Source organism: Periplaneta americana, chromosome 7 (assembly GCF_040183065.1).
Source record: "Periplaneta americana isolate PAMFEO1 chromosome 7, P.americana_PAMFEO1_priV1, whole genome shotgun sequence".
In the NCBI taxonomy this organism is placed as follows: Eukaryota; Metazoa; Arthropoda; class Insecta; order Blattodea; family Blattidae; genus Periplaneta; species Periplaneta americana.
In genome coordinates, this window is record NC_091123.1 from 116,924,174 (window position 1) to 116,944,653 (window position 20,480).

Sequence of the window (20,480 nt, forward strand, 5' to 3'; positions counted from 1 at the left end):
TTCTTCTAATCGTGTAATAGTCAATTAAATCCCACTCGAGTATTGATTTTCTCTAGATAAATCAAAACGTCTAGTGAGATTACTATTGATAAAAATAGTTCTTATAAAGATATATTCGATTTTATATAAGAAGAGAGCCTAATTCATCCTACATACGATTAAGACCTTTTTAGGTATACAAGGTCTGATGTACTGATAAATAAAAATATAACAAAATGATATTGTACATTTAAGTAGCTATAGAATTTCTATTACTTCTGTAAAATAAATATTTCTTTATTAATCAATAATAGTCCAAGAAAGTTTTGCAAACACTGAACGGGAATTCATTTCATAAGCACTCGTAATAGTACTTCCTTTTGTGTACATTTTGTATGAGATCCACGCCTTCTTCCAGTCCACCCTTATACAGAGCGCAACTAATATCTGCATTCCGCTCATGAGCTGTGAGCAGGCTCGGAAAGAGCAAACCTTGTGCAGGCCTGGTTTAAATCATACAAAATATGTTTTATCTATATTAAAACGATAATCCTCAAACCGTTGAACGTCAAGTATGTTCATAGGAACTATTCTTACCTGATGGTAACCGTTAATTATGAATCACTCGCAATATGCTATAATAAAGTGGAAGTTTACAAAAACAGAAAAAACATATTTTCAATGTATTTTACTTACGAATTTTAAGTTGATTAATGTTATAATTTACACGTTTCATAATCAAAATGTCCATGGCTTTTACATGAGTAATGTAGGCACAACACAAAGTCTGAATACGAAAAGTAAATAGAATCACCTGGAAATATGAACATAACAGCACATTCAAATACAGCTCGCATACTTCACACGTAGTAACTACCGTCCGTGTTTAGTTGCCCATCGATGTAGGAACCACATCACAAACACTCCTAACTGTACAGAAAAGTTATAAGGCACGGATGTTTGAAATTTCTTCATGGAAGATACCCAGAAGTGTTTGAACGTAGTTATGCTAGCAATCTTGCACGATTAGAAATTGTGTCAAGAGAATCACGTTGAGAGGAGAGTCTTGTCCTGTTCAGCCTTCGCTATAAAATACGATAAGAGACTTAAAATTTGATATAAATGATTTAGACGTGGCTCGGCGTATCACAGCTGCTACTGCCATCTCCTAGAACGAGTCCAGGTGAAGTGTGCAGTTCCGAAGTTGGTCCGGGGACGAAGCGGTCCGCATCTCATCCGCACTTCACGTTGTACCACCAGTCGCAGTGGCTCAGTGCCTGGTTGAACACTGTTCCCTTGGGACACAGGAAAGAGTCGCGGCGTCCGTCCTTCTGGCAGAAGTGGAAGACCTGTGAAAGACACGCGTCTTAATAAAATGCCACTTACACAATAATGAACACATTTATAATGAAACTAGTGTTGTGGGATTTAATCGATTAATCGATCAATTTCTGTTGTAAGATAAATCGATCAAAAATGTTTAATCGAATAATCGAGTCGATTAAAATTAATCGGTTGTAGTTGATACTGATTATTATTTTGTTAATATAAACTCGTAGGCCTACTAAAAATTCCGACAATATTTTTCTCTCGGAAATTGCTTACTTAAAAGCATAATAGTAGGTCCCTACTGTTATTTTCTAACTGTAAACCAACTAGCGAAGGGAAAATCTTTGCACAAACACTTCAGAAAGAGATGGAGATATGGAGACAATGACCTAGTCTACCTCTATTGAAAGTTAAAACACAATGCGAAATCCTTATTAAGTTTTAGGCTTTTCCAAGAAAACTTCCTCCACCTTGTCAGCTAATCTTCCTAGCATATGAAACACATACTTTTCTGGGATTCGTCCCCCTCATTCCTTATAAAATAGCCATGTCTACACTGTGTGCAAGTGAGAGCGTAACTATTTTCTTCTTTTTCTAAAATCTGGTAATTCGGATTACAATAGGGGCCAGTCTTCTGTTTCGACCGCTGTACTTTGCAGGTGCTTGCAGTTTCTGTACTGAATTTGTATATGACGGTTGTGTGTTTGGTTTGATAAAGAAGAAATAATCAGTTTTCTGTTGTCTGTGAAAAGTGTAAACTCCATGTCATATGAGAATCTGAGAGGTAAACTCGGTGAAACGTTTGTATTTAAATTGAACTCTCGTGGAGAAGTGCTTGACAGAAAAAAAGGTTTTTCGTGTTTAGTGATGCTGGTAACATTGTTACTAAACGTAGAGCGGCACTTAATTCGGAGCATGTGAATGCACTCACATGTTTAAAATCATGGATGTAGCATTATTAACTAGGTGAGTCTTCATACTTTTTGTTATTTATGTTTGTCTCAAAAATTCCCGGAGAAATTGACACAAATTATAAACCTCATAATAAATATGTTAGTAAGTAATTAAAATATATGTTTTTTTAATATAACGATACAGTATGTACAGATATACAAAATTGAATACTTATGCTTATCGTTATCACCGAACACAAGTTAAATTTAAAAATAATTGTGTATTACAGTATAGTAAAACATTTTTTCAACTCGATCAATCGATTAAATTCAAATAGTTAATCGATTAAATATTTTGATCGATCGACAGCACTAAATGAAACAATTTTTAACAATTTTATAGAGGAGACCGGAGTAATTTGGATATAAGTTACGATTTGTTGAATGAAACTTTACATAATCTTCAAATACATGCCGATTTATTATATATTTATTCAACAATTGATGAAGCATCGGTAGAAGGGAGAAAAATTCTTTCTGGCATCGGGATTCGAACCTGGGTTTCCAGCTATACGTGCTGATGCTTATCCACTAAGCCATACCAGATTCAAGCTCCAATGCCGGATTGAATCCCATTCATTTTAAGTTCTACCTACTGTGTTCTCCTTTGTTGGCCTACCCGTGTCGCGTGTCACAGTATGGCAGTAGACACAATGTCCAACCACAAGTACAGGGGTGCACTCATTACGATTGACTAATTGGCAGGGGTCCGACGGAACATGGCTCGTCTTCAATCACAAAGTGATTACTACGTTTTATCATATTACCACAATCTATTATATACAGTCACGAAGCTCAATACTTAGTAAATATGCATCCAAAGATAGTTGCTAATCACTAGGATCGTTACTATCGTCTCATTACAGACAATGCGAAATAGTACCTGCACAGTCTATTGTTCCTAGTACCTACATAAACTCAAGCTTCGTGACTGTTTATACTAGACTGTGATATTACTATAGGCCTATGTACCGAAGTACATATGGAGTGATTCGTACTTCAATTTTTACTGCCTGTTCTATTTAAAGTCACTACACTAACATTTTCATAACTTGCCCCCCCCCCCTCGTTACAAAAATCGTTATTTCTGTTTAACACTTAAGACTTTACACTGTTTTACGTATAGTTATATACATGAGGAGGTAGAAATGACTGTAGAAATGGATGTGAGACAGGAATAGAAACATAGATATCAGGAGATTCGAATGGAAGCATACACAGGCCTATGAGGAGATGGGAATGAAGATATACATATTTATGTAACGATGGGATGGAGACATAGATACGAAGAGGTGCTTGCTGACTTGCATATAGTGTTGTCGGACTAGCAACACTAAAATCCGTTCACATAAAAACCAAATTTCATACATGACTTTAAAATACATTTTTGTGCATTATAATCATGCAGAATATATAGATATGTTAATTAATGTACTGTACTGATATAGCTTCCTAAATACAAACCTGATATAGTGTCTCTCCGGTATTCACACTTTTTTATCCCTACAGTTCTTTTAGAAATAGGCCTATCTTCCATTGTATAAAAGTTATTTGTAAAGTAGTGTTTCAACTTATGTATGTTTTATGTATAGGCTAATTATGTACTATTTATCTTTTGATTTATATTCAGTATTATTCAATTAAATACGATGTACATTAAGCAATTTATTCTTAGATAATAGAAACTAGAAAATATATTCGTTACGGGCCATAGATGGAGCAGATTAGAGAGACAGGGAAAACCAGACAAGTGACTGAAAAGCAAACATTCTCATGGGGCAGATGAAAAGCAAGTTTTTTTTCTTCCACAATGTTAATAATATCAAAACAAGTGCTTATTCAAATTTTGGCCACTCGAGTGCAATTACGAGGGTCGTCCAGAAAATAAGTTTAACTGGGGTCGTTTACAAAAAGAAAACACAATTTCATGAGTGTTTTATTGGAACAGGTACATCAAATTGTTGAACTATTTTTGATCATATTCCCCACCGGAATCGAAACATTTGATATACCGTGGGATGAACAGAGAGGTGTAGACAGCTGTAACACTGGTTCCGATCCCAGGCGGCAGACTTCTACTACACAGGGATACAAAAGTTGATCCCAATATGTAACAGATGTCTCAGTTCCGTTGAGGAATATGTTGAAAATTAGCTCACAAATTGCTGTATTTGTTTCAATTAATTTTTCCACGAAATTTTGCTTTGTTTCTGTAAACGGCCCCAGGTAAACTTACTTCTTGAACGGCCCTCGTAATTACGCTCGAGTGGTCAAAATTTTTATACTTCATTTTATATCATGGAATGTAGTTTCTCAGGAAGGACTTTGCCGATAGACCTTCTACTGCTCCCTACTAATTGGTTGTCATAAATAAATGTCTTTTTTAATGTGACGGAAATTTTGTCTTCGCCTGTTAGTAACCAATCACAACGCTCGTTCAGAAGAATTGACAGGCTCCCTTCATATTCACTGGAGGGAGAGTTGCTACATCTTTTCCGAATTCCAAGAATCCCGTCAGCACGAGAGTATCATTTCGAGGGTCGCCAGGAATGTGGCAACTGTGCAACATTGGGACCGGAGACGGGATGGGATGGTCAGAGATGTTTGTGTAGGAAGTCGTAAATCTGTAAAAATAACTTTTTTTCTGTCCCCGTGAGAGTATTTACTTGTGAGCTTATTGTTACCTTCTCATTCACCCTCCCAAACATGACCCATAGCGGTAAAAATTTGTTCTCCAAACCGACAAGTAGGTAAGAAGAAGTGGGGATTGAGATATGTATATGAGGTGGTAATTTGAGATACTAATGAAGAGAAGGGGATGGGAACGTACTTATGAAGAGGTCCACAGCTCCTTAAATTTTACATCTATATGGAAAAGGAAGCAGGTAAGATGGAAAGAAAGGAAGGGAGTGGAGTCGAAGAAACTCCGGTATAGGAAAAGGAAAAGAGAAGACGTAGAACGATCTGGGAGGAAGCCAAGAACGAATAAGAGAAATTATGTAGGACAGAAATTAAAAAAAAAAAAATGATTTCGTGATAATTAAGGAAGACACAATTTGACATAATTGAATTGTAAGAATATATTATGCTATTTTTTTAGCTTGGTTATTTAATGACTCTGTATCAACTACGAGGTTATTTAGCGTCGATGGAATTGGTGATAGCAAGATGATATTTGGCGAGATGAGGCCGAGGATTCGCCATAGATTACCTGACATTTTCCTTACGGTTGGGGAAAATCTCGGAAAAAACCCAACCAGGTAATCGAACCCGCGCCCGAACGCAACTCTGGATCGGCAGGCAAGCGCCTTAGCCGACAGAGCTGCGCCGGTGGCTAATTATGTTATTATCTCTTGACTAAAAATATATCATTTTATATAAAGTATTCCAGATTAATGTCGCATCATGTGAATGGATGAATGGATAGGTAGTTTTTATTAAATAAACACCCTTTCAAGCGTCAGCATTTTCAACATACATTTTATCTATACTTATATGTATGGTAGTATGGTGGTACGTAATGCACATAATAAAACAGTTTATATTTTCGTTACCTTAATGGCTATAATATCAACTTTCCGCTTGACATAAAAGGAAATTGTCGTTAGATGGTGATGGCTTAAATAAGTTTGTGCTGTAGTCATGCATTTATAATGTTCGTATTCGGAAACAATTTCAGTTATACACTTTATTTTTATGCCATTAATAAAATTGTGCATTTACTCTACTTGTCTCTTTTGTGAAGAATCTATATGCCTAGTTATGAGCTTTAAAGAAAGAAATGCTGTTGTAACAATAGCTGTACCGGACTTTCATTTCAAACTTCGCAGTCTAAATAACTATGAAATTTAATTTAAGCAAAAAACACCTCAATTTAGATATTGAGGGGAAAGTTTAAAACAAGTGTTAATTACACTTTTAGTTTAAACCCCCCTTACCCTCAGATCCCTCTTGAATTTTCAAATATCACGCCTATATTATGAATAATACTTTTGAAAGAATATTCAATTATTGTTATTCGTGTGTTCTCACATGTTTTGTTTTCTATCGTCGCCAGACAATTTCGATTTTTCTTATTGATAGTTGGTTGTAGGATGAGAACACATTTCACTTTGAATAATTTCCTAAATCCTATTAATTAAATTTACTGAATTAAATATTGGAATGTGTTCCATTGTTGGCTATACAGCAATACAGCCTATTTCGCAACTTCTCTATATAGCACTGTTATATTATCAAAACCAGACATAAATAACGTAAATCCAAACTTCGACTTTCATTATCCCTTATCCTGTTTTACATTTTTAAAGAATCTTATATTATATAAAATCAATGTGGCTATGTTATGTATGTATGTATGTATGTATGTATGTATGTAATGTAATGTAATGTAATGCTCCACCAGATTGAATAAACATCATTTGGTTTCTGGCAGACCAGTACAATGTCCCCATAGAGGATTTAAAATTTACAAGTTTTTACAAACATTTAAATGTTCCCAATTCATAATAGAATTTTCTTCATTACAAATGACCAGACATCGGATTCTAGGGCAAATGCCTATTTTGTTTCTTTAGGAGAAAAGTAAAAATAATTATTAATATTTGTGTTTCATGGAAATTGAAAGGTATTCAAAGAGTTTTATAGTGCCCTAAAATGCCCTAAAACGGTTATTAGAGCCTAATTTGTTAATATTCGCCTAAAAATGCCTAACTCACTGTAAAATTTCGCATTTTACTCTTACTTTTTATAATTTATACATGCATTCACTGCGAAATTTAAGGCATTTAAAAAGTGGAAAGTTTGCTTCACACCGGCCATGAAACCATTGATAAAGGAAACAAAATATTTTGAATCTCACGACACTCGCAATAGATTTCACCGAATTTAACATGTTTGGAGGCATAAATGCCGACAAAGATCCAACCTTAGTTTTGAAGCAGGCAACAATCACATGTGCTGCTACCGATTCAGAGATATGCTATACTATAAAAATGACTGTTTTCGGTCTGGAACCGATTAGCTGTATTGCCCTTCAGAGTGTCATGAAATCACAATTTTTGGAGAAAGAGTGTTTTTGAAATATTTATGAAAAGTCGTAAAACTGCGAATTAGTAGGGTAAACCGTTACAAAATATTTAAAAGAATGGCCCTCCTAGTGTTAACACTACCAGGAAATGCAACAATAAGTGGAACTTTGTATTTTTGTCCAATTGAATCTCAATAACAACGGTTCATTTGAATGCTCGTTAACAGTTGCTCTTTCCCTCACCTTATTTGTGTTGAGAAGTTTTGAGCGGTAGGACGTTTTCCTGTGAAGTTTAACGCGATAATGCCGAAAAATATAAGTGCAAAATCTACATTGATCCGGCAATGGCTAACAGAATATTCAGAATTCACTTATGATGGAAAAATAATATTCTGCAAGATTTGTAGCAAACAGGTATGTAACAATAGTTGAAATATATAAATTCTATTAATTTTAATGAGTAGGCCTATAATATTTATACATTGACTGAGCTATCCTGAGGTATAATTCTTTTTAAGACCACTACACTTTAACCTTTTAAATTCCGATAGTTAAAGTATTTGCAGGTCATTAAAATTTTGATTGTTCGAACCCACTAACTTTGTGATAGAAATACGGCAATACAACAATTAGGATTTTATTTTAATTCAGTTTACTTTTCATTTTTAGATTTCGCAAGAAAAGAAGTGCCACCTAAAGCAGCATGTGCAAGGAGCGGCTCATAAGGCTAAAGCTCAGCAGAAAAATCAACTGCAACAAACTTTACTAACACAGCCTACTTCATCCAATCTCAGCAGCAATTTCTATGCTGATTTAACCAGAGCGTTTGTTGCTGCTAACATTCCCTGGAATGCATTGAAAATCCGGTTTTAAGACAGTTTTTACAAAAATACTGCAAACAAAATATCCCATCTGAGTCGACCCTAAGAAAAAATTACTTAGACAGAATATACAATGAAACTTTAGCTTCCATTCGGGAGGATATAGGTGATTCTTACATATGGATCTCTGTGGATGAAACCTCAGATCCTATGAATAGGTATATAGCAAATATGGTAGTAGGAAAACTTAGTCCTGATGGACCTTCGATTCCACACCTCGTATGTGTTAAGGAACTTTCGAAAGTGAATAGCCAAGCCATTGCTTATTTTGTAAATAAAGGCCTACAGTCTTTATACTGAGGTAATATAGACGATTCTAAAGTTCTGTTGTTTTGTACTGATGCTGCCTCATACATGGTTGCTGGAGCTCCACTTCTTAAAACATTTTATCCTAACCTCACGCATGTAACCTGTCTAGCACATGGCCTTCACAGGGTTTCTGAAACAATCCGGAATGAATTTCCTCTTGTCAATTCGTTTATTTCTAACACAAAAAAATGTTTTTGTAAAGCCCCATCCAGGATTTCAATATTCAGAGAGAACTTTCCAGATATCCCACTCCCACCTCAGCCGGTTGTTACACGATGGGGAACCTGGATTCAGTCAGTGGTGTATTATTCTAAGTATTTTAAAGAAGTGGTCACAGTTATTGATAAATTACCTGAAACTGATAGTGCAGCGTGTGTGAAAGCAATGAAAGATTGTCTGAATGACTCACGAGTGAAAAACGATATTGCCTACATAACATCAAACTTTTCTTTCATACCTGCAAGCATTGAACAATTAGAACGTGAAAAACAATCTCTTTGTAGCCAAATAGCAATAGTAAAGGAAGCTCAAGTAAACATACATTCTGCTTTGGGCGAAACTGGGAAAAAAGTTGAAAATAAGTGGGATAACGTATTAAATAAGAATGTAGGATTTTCATTGTTGGAAAAAGTATCAAGAGTGATATCGGGGGAAAGTGTAAATGTTCCAGTAAGTATTAATGTTTCTATTGTACCTAATTTAAAATTTGCGCCTCTCACATCAGTTTCGGTTGAAAGAAGTTTTTCTGCTTTCAAAATGATTCTCAGTGACAAAAGGCAAAGGTTAACTGTGGAGAATTTAGAAAAAATTCTGGTGGTATACTGTGCAGATAATTATAATAAAGTCTGAGCATGGAACTGAATTTCAATAACTTAAAATGAGTAATCTTGATATCAATAATCATTATTTCATTAGTTTCAATATATTAAATTTGTGCAGCTCTGTTTATAAATATAATATAGTATTCTTTTTTAATGTTTAAACATACTTTTTTGTGCGTATTTTAGTGTATAACTAAAAATTTCAGTGAAAGAAATAAGTATGATACCTTGATGTGCCTAAAATGCCTATTTTATTAAAAATAGAGCCTAATTTTACAAATTTTGAGCTTATTTTAGGCGCCTAAAACTGCAATTTTTAGTGCCTAAAAATCCGATGTCTACAAATGACACACTGAAGTGATGGTAAAATACCCAGTTTATATAAATATTCCCCCAGACAGTCGTGTCCTGTGCCAATAAGGATATGGCAGTTACAGTCTCTTTACAGGGATGATCAGGGAGTATCTCTGACTTGTTAACAAGACCAATCCATTTCTTGCCATCACTCTTTATTTGAAGATCTGAGAGAAACTCATTCTTAAATTAGCGGTTAACTATAATCGTTTCAAGTTGTGATACGACAGTTGGGAGGTTGTCCGTAACAATATTTCAGTCCCTTTTTTTGGTAGGGAGTCCGCAATCTCATTCTCTGTCCGCAATCTCATTCCCTGAAATACCAACATGCGAAGGTATCCACTAAACGACAACGACTACTTCTAACGCTTCGAGTGAGGCAAGGGATTTTCTGATCTCGACAACTCTTGATGTTACAGGATGAGAAAGAGATGCCACCGCCAAAATAGCAGATTGAGAGTCACAGAGAATGACAACATGACTGTGGGAAGTCGATCTTCCAAGCAGTTTCTTTAAGGCAAGGTTTATGGCCTCCAATTCGCCATCGAAGTGCGACTGATACTGTCCTAGCGTCTTGTAGAACCTAAAGTTTTTATTGTAGATTTAATATCATACTATTCATCCTATGTAGTCCACTGGTTGCTAAGCTATCTGTTGGAATCGAAGGTGACGGGCTCAAACCAGGATGAGGGCGATAGATTTTAAAAGGGCACAAAAACTTAAACATGATTTCCTTATGGAACGTAGCACAGAAAACATTGGGTCTCTTGTCCGAGATTTATGGTACGTAAAATAATCTCTTCCTATAATATTTATCAGTAATTTCTCGTCCACGTTCAACTTCCCTGCAATTGAAAGCGTCGTTCAACGAAATCTACTGCTACTGCTACTACTACTACTACTACTACTACTACTACTACTACTACTACTACTACTGCTGCTGCTGCTGCTGCTGCTGCTGCTGCTGCTGCTGCGGACGCTCGATCGTGTCACTATTAAGAAATTTTACTGTAAGCAAGACTGTTGGGAATTCGATTCCCTGTGGCCTACATGACCTGTAGTAGAGATAACTTAACGGAACTGCACGCATTGTATTCTTCACCTGACATAATTAGGAACATTAAATCGAGACGTTTGAGATGGGCAGGGCATGTAGCACGTATGGGCGAATCCAGAAATGCATATAGAGTGTTAGTTGGGAGGCCGGAGGGAAAAAGACCTTTGGGGAGGCCGAGACGTAGATGGGAAGATAATATTAAAATTGATTTGCGGGAGGTGGGATATGATGATAGAGACTGGATTAATCTTGCTCAGGATAGGGACCAATGGCGGGCTTATGTGAGGGCGGCAATGAACCTCCGGGCTCCTTAAAAGCCAGTAAGTAAGTAAGTATTATTACAGCAACTGCTACTTAAGGAATATTAAAATACAATTCGAATAATACGCGTATATAATTATTTATACATGTATTGTTGGTATTATACTTACTATAAGCGTTCAGGCGTAATCTGAGAGTAAAATAGACACCGAGAGGCGCTTTTCCACGTTAGTAGTCACTTTGGATTGTTTTTGTTAATGAATTGACGTGTTACTACAGGGTTCTTTCCAATCTCTGATAACGAATTTGAATGACATCATGTGCGTCAGGAGTCACACGACAGCTGAACTGTGGCGCGAAGTGACAGACCAGTAGTGAGTGATCTCATAGTCACAGTGCACGGCGACTCACAGCAGTAATTCCCAAGAAAATCGAGCCTTTTTGAGGGGGTAGCCTACGTAACAACTCTTTCCGATGTCAAGTACAGTTAAGTGAAAATAAAAGAAGCCTGCAATAAACAAGGTTTCGTTATTTCCAAGAAAGGCATCTTCTGTGTAGGCCTATTTAATAAGATTGGTAAAGCTCGAATGGAATTAATTTGTATCATCTCGTGGGATGTGGTGACTTGTGACGAGGGGTGGATTTGCTTGCTTTTTCCACTCTGGAATGAATCCCATCCAAGCTTTGTCACGCTTATTAGATACAGACAAGATGCCTTTCTTGGAAATAACGAAACAACGTTTTTTGCAGGCTCCTATGATTTTCACACAGGCCTAACTGTACTTGGCATCGGAAAGAGTTGTTATGCACCCCTCCCAAATAGGCTCGATTTTCTTGGACATTGCTACTGTGATACATCGTGCACTCTGATTATGAAATCACTCACTACTGGTCTGTCACCTCTCGCCGCAATTCAGCTGTCGGTGTGATTCCTGACGCACATGACGTCATTCAAATTCGTTATCAGAGATCGGAAACAACCCTGTAATTTAGCTTGTTACTCAGTTGTGTCAAAATTATAATTGTGCTTAAGTTATATTGTTCATTGTTAAATCACATGACGATTATAAAAAGAGTTAGGCCTATTCGGCCTATGTACGATATATATGTGACATGGAACTCATGCACAAAGTAATAGAATGAAAATATGCCGGTAATTCTGTTCCAGTTAGAAAAACTGTTCAACAGTTAAATAGTTACGACAAACAATCTCTTAACAACAAACAAAAATCTGTTACCAGGCGCATAATTCTTATGGAAGAAAAATATTAAATCTCACTTCGTATGAGTTTTCTTTGTAGAGAAACTTAGGATACAAACTTTATAAAATAAATTGAACTGAAAAATTCCTTTAATCGCACCTGAGGAAGTTACGAATGTTAACTGGAATTTTCTGGGGTGATATCATGAATTAATTGCTAACGATAGATATCATTTTTTCAACAACAGTTCTTGTAACGCATGTTAGTGATCATTATTATCAGTTTTAAATATCACTGTATGCTTGCAGTAACAGAAGGTTTACGTTGCACGCTACCATTAGCGATGACGTTGGCTCCATTTTCCCGGTTGTAGCGTGAGGTACAGCGCAAGCACAAAACGAAATCTGATAGATATGAACGCTACTATCGCTGTGTATTTTCAGTAATTTTAATTATACAGGGTGTTTCATAATTCCTATTACAAACTTCTAGGGGTTGTGGAGCGAAATAAATAGATACAATTTTTATTAGGAACCCATATCCGGAAACGTATCGTTTCGATGGAAAATAAGTTTGAATTCGATTCGATTTATAATTTCCCGCTTCACGGTATGCAAACAAAATGGGCTGAGGGCGACTTCTCCAGTCCCCTGATATCGTGTGTCTTCTGTTTACAATGAGTTCTACGGAGTCGGCTTTCAGTTAAGATTTGCCACTGGCACTACGTCAGCAAATGTGCTTCCAACATGATGGCGCACCCGCGCACTTTTCACTTGTCGTCCGCGAACATCTCCACCAAACATTCGGGGAAAGGTGGATAGGTCGAGGTGGTTCAAATCCTTGGCCACCACCGTCGCCAGATTTAACTTCTCTTGACGTTTGCCTTTGGGGCCACGTGCAGAACCATGTTATGAGACCCCTGTAGAATCGGATGAAGATCTCATTGTCTCTAGTGAAGTGGGAGATAAGAAATCGATTCGAGCTTCAAACTTATTTTGCATCGCAACGATACATTTCTGGACATGGATTCCCAATCAAAACTTTATCTACTTAGTCCCCTCTACAACCCCTAGAAGTTTGTAAGATGAATTATGAAACATTCTGTATATGAAGAAAACCAGATACGATCCGTAGGAGGTTGTGTGCAACTTATAAAATAGGCTACAAAGTTATTATGGAGCAGAGCTGAAGGGCTTATTTATTACTTCAGTTTCTTCTGGCTTCTCATTCAGCCATAGTCCAATTTTCGTTTTATCATTGAAATGAACTGTTATTAAAAATTACCATTACCAATTCTTTATGCAATATTTTGCCACACTATTAAAAGGAATATTTATAGCTTTCGGTGTCTTAGATATTGCTGTCGTCCTTGTTCTGGGAAAAGTATTTCGTTTCCTTAGTTTCAAGTTTCATTCGTGACTGATTTAAATTATGTGTTTGTTTATGGAGATTTATAACCGTAAAATTGAGTTTACCGAGTAATGTCTTCATCGGAATTCGTCCGTTTAATACATCAGAGGAGAAACCATGTTACGCTAGACCACAAATAAAGCGAGAGAAGCACGTATCTCACAGATTACGAGCTAGAACCTTCGCTCCTCTCGGCTCCTATAGGGAAAACAAAAAAGCGAATTGCGACCAACTGCAACTGATTGTTCAGTACATGTATCGGAATCTAGACAACCGATATAAAGCAGACGTAAAATTCCTACTAACGCACAAAATCAATTTTCATTAATACTGTCAATCCTCGTTTAAAATAATTATGTTTTCATGAATTTATATTGATTGATAGAGAATAGTCTTGCAAGACAAGATTTTTATACCAGTGGCATTATTTAAATCGGACCGCGAGATATTCCAATAATATTAATAATAATAATAATAATAATAATAATAATAATAATAATAATAATAATAATAATTTGTCACACCTGTGAAGTAACCGTTAGCGTGTCTGGTCGCGAAACCAGGTGGCCTGGGTTCGATTTCCGGTCGGGGAAAGTTACCTGATTGAGGTTTTTTTCTGGGCTTTTCCCTCAACTCAATATGAACAAATGATGGGTAACTTTCGGTGCTGGACCCTGGACTCATTTCACTGGTATTATCACCTTCATTTCATTCAGACGCTAAACAACCCAAGATGTTGATAAAGCATCGTAAAATAATCCAATAAAATAAAAAAATAATAATAATAATTTTTTTCTGGCCGAATTAAGGCCGTGATACTTTATCTTCCACTCAACCAGGCTCTAATAAAAAATAAACTAAATTAAACACTATGGTTAACATTTTCAATAACTCATACTTATTGTTGTGGCAATGTGCTGCGTTTTAAAAGTCATAGTATTAATTAGATATTAATGAGAAAGGCCAATGACCTGAAGATTTTACGGAGACAATGTTGTATGTATGTATTTATTAACACTACAATTGGGTATACACCCGGTGGCAGTGATAGGCCTATATAATATACAATAATTAAAATTACATGAAATAAAATAAAATAAACGTAAATCTATAAATAGTTGATCGCAATACTGAAGGAAAATAATGCCAAAAAATGTAAAGAGTTCAGGACTATCAGTCTAATATCGCACTCGGAGAAGATTCTCTTGCGAATACTGAATCGACATTTATATCCTAAGATGGAGGAACAGTTGGAAGACGAGCAGTTTGTCTTCAGAAAGGGAAAAGGTACAAGAGATGCAATTGGACTGCTACGGACAATCGGCGAAAGATATCTAGAGAAGAATAAAGAACTCTATGTAGTATTTGTGGACCCAGAAAAGGCTTTTGATAGAGTGGATTGGAATGAACTGATGGGGATCCTAAAGAAAATTGGCGTGGATGGGAAAGAGAGAAGATTGTTCAGTAATCTTTATATCAAGCAACGAGTGAAAGTCAGGATAGGAGAAGAAATGTCATAAGGAAGTGAAATTGGGAGAGGAGTACGTCGAGGATGTCCTTTGTCACCTACCCTGTTCAACATCTACTTGCAGGATTTAGTGAAGAACAGTTTTCAGAACTAGTAAGAGCAATGATCGATAAGACTATTCAGTATAATTAAGTCCCGGTTTTGACTTTCTAGAGGAAGAGGGCAGAGGATGCGTAACTACGAGTATTTTGTATACGAACGTACTTGTACCTGCGCTGTGACGTCACATATTGGGTACTTTGTATCAGGCAACTTCATTACAGTTTGATAGGTAGCTGCAATACGGAGCTCTAGTTATTGCTATTGTACTATTATTGTTTGTAAGCCCTAATTCTAGTATTATTGTTATTGATAGTACTGCTCCTATTCTTATTAGTAGGTCTATTATTATCATTAGTATTGCCACTACTGCTATTAATACTTCTTTTATTTCTATTAGAACTAGTGAAATTGTTATTATTTGTTATTGCTATTAGCATTATTATTTTATTTCTATTGGTACTGCTGTTGTTACTATTAGTGCTTCTGTTAATGCTATTAGCATTATTGTTTTATTGCTATTGGTACTGCTGTTGCTACTATTAGAGCTTCTGTTACTGCTATTAGTACTTTTATTTCTGTCATTGTTATTAGTAATTTTATTTCCATATTGTTTTATTGCTATTGGTACTGCTGTTGTTACTATTAGTGCTTCTGTTATTGCTATTATCATTATTGTTTTATTGCTGTTGTTACTATTAGTGCTTCTATTATTGCTATTAGTACTTTTATTTTTCTTAGAACTAGTGATATTGTTATTATTTGAAGAGTCCACTGCAAGAATGATGGATATCACTTTCTTGTCGAAAATGAACCAAGACTGTCAATGCACAGCTTAAGACATATAGAATGTACATAACGAGTTATAGGGCATTAACACTGATAGTCATTGTCCAGTAATGATCGGAAAATCACAGTTAAGCTTTGAGCAGTAAGCATTTCAAACTTTCAATTCCTTCTCCTGCAAAATGTATTCCAAATGACATCCATCATTCTTGCAGTGAACTCTTCATTTGTTATTGCTATTAGTATTATTGTTTTATTGCTATTGATACTGCTGTTGTTACTATTAGTGCTTCTGTTATTGTTATTAGTAATTTTATTTCTATTAGAACTAGTGATATTGTTATTATTTGTGTTTGCTATTAGCATTATTGTTTTATTGCTATTGATACTGCTGTTGTTACTATTAGTGCTTCTGTTATTGCTATTAGTACTTTTATTTCTATTAGAACTAGTGATATTATTGTTTTTATTTGTTATTGCTATTACTACTGTTGTTTTATTGCTATTGGTACTGCTGTTGTTACTATTAGTGCTTCTGTTATTGCTGTTAGTACTTTTATTTCTATTAGAACTAGTGATATTGTTATTATTTGTTATTGCTATTAGCATTATTATTTTATTTCTATTGGTACTGCTGTTGTTACTATTAGTGCTTCTGTTAATGCTATTAGTATTATTGTTTTATTGCTATTGGTACTGCTGTTGCTACTATTAGTGCTTCTGTTATTGCTATTAGCATTATTCTTTTATTGCTATTGGTACTGCTGTTGTTACTATTAGTGCTACTATTGCTGTTAGTAATTCTAATATTGCTGTTATATTGCAACTACTACTGTTACTTTTATTTTTAATACTGCCATAACCGTTGTTATTACGAAGTTTCCAAATTGCTGGTTATTGAAGAATTGTGGCTGAAGCATATTAGCTTGGTTTTTGTCGACCTGAAGCCTCGTCTCCAATGATAAACAATTAACAACAACATGTTAAATGGTAAATTGTTTGCTATGAACATATTAATGATAATTTCATTTAACACTTTGTCCACAATGTTATACATGTTAAACTTGACTTTCAATTGCGTAGTCCACCGTAAACAGTTTATGAGATTTTAATGTAGATAGTGTCTTGTTTTCAAACCTTGGACAATGGACTCAGATAATGATTTAGCTTTTGTAATTGTCTCTGTTGCTTGTTACAAGACCTTGAAAAGGAAGAAAATGAGAATGTGGAAGCGAAAATATCTTAGTAAAAGACACAATGCAGAAGACATTCTAAACGAGCTTAAAGTTGGATTCAAAAAATTTCTGAAAATGTCAGAACATGATTTTAATATAGTGCTGCAAAAAATATTTCCTGTTATATCAAAGAAAGAGAGCAGTCATTTCATCCCAGTAAAAATATATATATATATATATATATATATATATATATATATATATATATATATATATATAGCGCGATTGATTGACTATCCTAGGAGCTACGACATGATAAATGTTAAAGGAGCGTGTAATATCGTATAATGATTCTTTCCAAAGTTTTACGAACGTTAAATACGTCACCAAATACGACCATTACTGACATGCACATAGCATTAACATTTAACATAGACGACATTGCGAAAAAACACTATTGTGTTCTCGAGAACAGTTAAATAATAATTCCAGTTCTCTAAAACAGCGGGTCTTCTTTGTTTTGCCTCTGTATTCTTTTGCAGACACATCCCACAAACAAGGCATTTCCATCAGTGCATTAATCAATTTTATTCTGAAGTATTTTCTTTCGTCCATTCCATTACTTCGAACAACTTGCAGCCAACACCAAGAATCGTATAAAAATGATGAAGATACGTGGCACAAAATCGGAAGGTAGTTGTTGCTATGGAAACTGTATGAACTTTCCCGAACTGTACCGACGCTGCACGAGCAAGTGAATTGGCTTGACATTACTACTGGAAAACACGCCAACATGTTAAGTGTTAACTTCAACATGTTAAGTCAGTTGAGACTGAAATATACATATACATGTTAAATTCAACATGTTACATGTTGTTGTTAACAACAAGGGTTAGAAAACAAGGGTTAAAATGAAGTTATTAAAATAATTCAATGGAACATATAGCAAGTAATATAAGGTATACACATTAAACCTAAATTATATGTCAATATTCATTAAACTATAGTATTCACTTAACTTTAACCCTTGCTTTCTCTGTTTCTAATAAATGGCGCTTGGCCCACTATGGCTCTGAACCCTTCAAATGTTTATCAGTGGAGACGAGGCTCAGACTAGGTCATCATTTGGAAGACTTCTTAATTTTACGTTTCTTTTAAGTTAGTTTGCATTTAGATATAATTAGACCTTGATACGACAGTAATGGAGCAATGGTAGAATGGAAATGAGAAAATGATCGTAATCAGAGAAAACTTGTTACATAATCGCTTTGTCCCCTACAAATCTCGCAAGTTCTCCTCGAGAGAAAACTGCTTCTTTCTATTACAAGACCCGTCATTTCGTTACTGTAAGATAGTCGATTGCACTCAGAATATTTTGCAGTGGTGGCAATGCCAGGTTATTTATGTCTCAGCCTTTTGTTATCACGTGTGAAAAATTACCTCAAAACCGTAAAATTAAAGTGAAACGAGATGTTTCGACACTGCAGATATGCATTGACTCGGTCACGCTTCAGGCATAGCCCACCCATATCGAATGTCAACTTCCTAGAGATCTGGATAGCCAGGAGGTATCATGTTTCGGTCCTGGGTTGAAGCCTCACCTTCGACCCGTCACACTACGTTACATAACTGTAGAGAATAAAAGATTGAAGACACGTTTCATGTAAATGACTTTCTATCAACATTTTATTGATGATATATTACTGCTTACAGAAACACATTCCTGTTACAGGCTTCGAGACTATATTAACCGATCTTAAAAAGATGTAATACTTTTCTATCTTCGAACTTTTCCGTGTTACTAATTCCTTGTATATTCGTATTCATAATAAAATATGTCATAGTTATTACTTTTTTTTTTAGAAAATATTTGAGAAAATTCTGACCACGGATGGAATCTAGATGTAGCTTGGAACAAACACACGTCTTAAATGACCCCATTGTGCTTCTTTCAAATTTGATGCGGGCGAGAGTCTTTACATTCGCGGACAGAATTATTTCATGTGTCGAAAATCAACTACTGTCAGTGACACAGTTCATCTGCCCTGGAAGGAATGCGGAGTTGGGATAGTAGTTTCGCACTAGTAGTGGATGGAGAGAAAGTTACAAATACAATGTAGCATGCATTATAAAAACATTGATTTACCAATTCCGCACCACGTTACTATGGAGTACACTACACATGAAAGTCTTAACTTTGAATATATATCTACACCAGTAATTCTATTAAGCAAACGTTCATCTTCGTCTTCCAAGTACAAATGAAGAGAGAGATGTTTTTTTTTTGGGGGGGGGGGGGAGAAAATAGAAAGGAGATTAAGCAGAGGGTATTCACACCAAAAGTACCGTTAGCCAGCCGCTTGCTCCAAAGTTAGCCTCACACCCGTCTAAACAACATCCCTAACTTCTCCAAGGTTAAGGGTAGATGAGCTCTCTGTCATCGACAGTACACGGAACTCTTGGCTTCACTTCTTTTCAGAAGGAAGTTCTGGGAAGGATTTCTATCATCTTCAAAAATGAATCGTCTGACGAGTGTCAACTTTAACTCCAATAGCAAAAATGGTACCAATTTACTTATGAAAACGACTCGCACCATACAACTACGGTACCTCTAATTTGTAAATAATTAAATTCTCTAGGCTTGAGTGTGAAGATAATAGTACTGAAGACGGAATGAAATGTTACTAGTTTTCGTTTCATAATGGATTGTTTTTTATTCATGTTTTTATTTCAAGCTTAATTTTACATCACACAATACTTAGAAATGTGTATATGCCTATTTCTTTATAAACACTAATGGATATCAAATACTATGTTTTATCTCAGATTTGTACTGTTTATTTACAACCTCTTCGTCGAAATTTTAACTCAGTTCCGCGGTCGTCCTAAGAAAGCGGTGTGCGCGTTATAAACTACATGTCGTCCCGCGCAGTGGCGTCGCGATCTAAGGCATCCCGCCTGGGACTCGCGTTACGAAATGCGCGCTGGTTCGATTCCTCATGGGGGAAGAAATTTTCTCATGAAATTTCGGTCAGTGTATGGGACCGGTGCCCATCCAGAATCGTGATGCACTTGGGGAGCTACGATAGGTAGCGAAATCCGGTTGCGAATACCAGCTATAACGGCTAGGGGGATCATCGTGCTAACCACACGATACCTCTATTCTGGTTGGATGATCGTCCACCTCTGCTTCCGCATGTGGGCGTGAGCCCAGCAGCCGGCTGGTCGGTCTAGGCCCTTCACGGGCTGTAGCGCCACGGATTATTATACTACATGTCATAGAGTAATTATAAATAAATATGAATTTATTTTTATGTAGCAATGACAGATAAATCCTCTCCTGAAATTAAGCTTCTGATGTAAGATA

At 35.9% G+C, this 20,480-nt stretch overlaps 1 protein-coding gene across 1 annotated transcript in view; it reads right to left on the bottom strand.

Annotated features, from left to right (window-relative positions):
• Positions 1-652: 652 nt before the first annotated feature.
• The window catches only part of LOC138703381 (uncharacterized), a 345,308-nt gene continuing 325,480 nt past the window's right edge, over positions 653-20,480 (bottom strand). Inside the window, exon 4 of the mRNA XM_069831207.1 lies at positions 653-1,328. Within this exon, the coding sequence (XP_069687308.1) occupies positions 1,212-1,328 (117 nt within the window). The 3' untranslated portion in view covers positions 653-1,211. The remainder of the gene's footprint in view (positions 1,329-20,480) is intronic.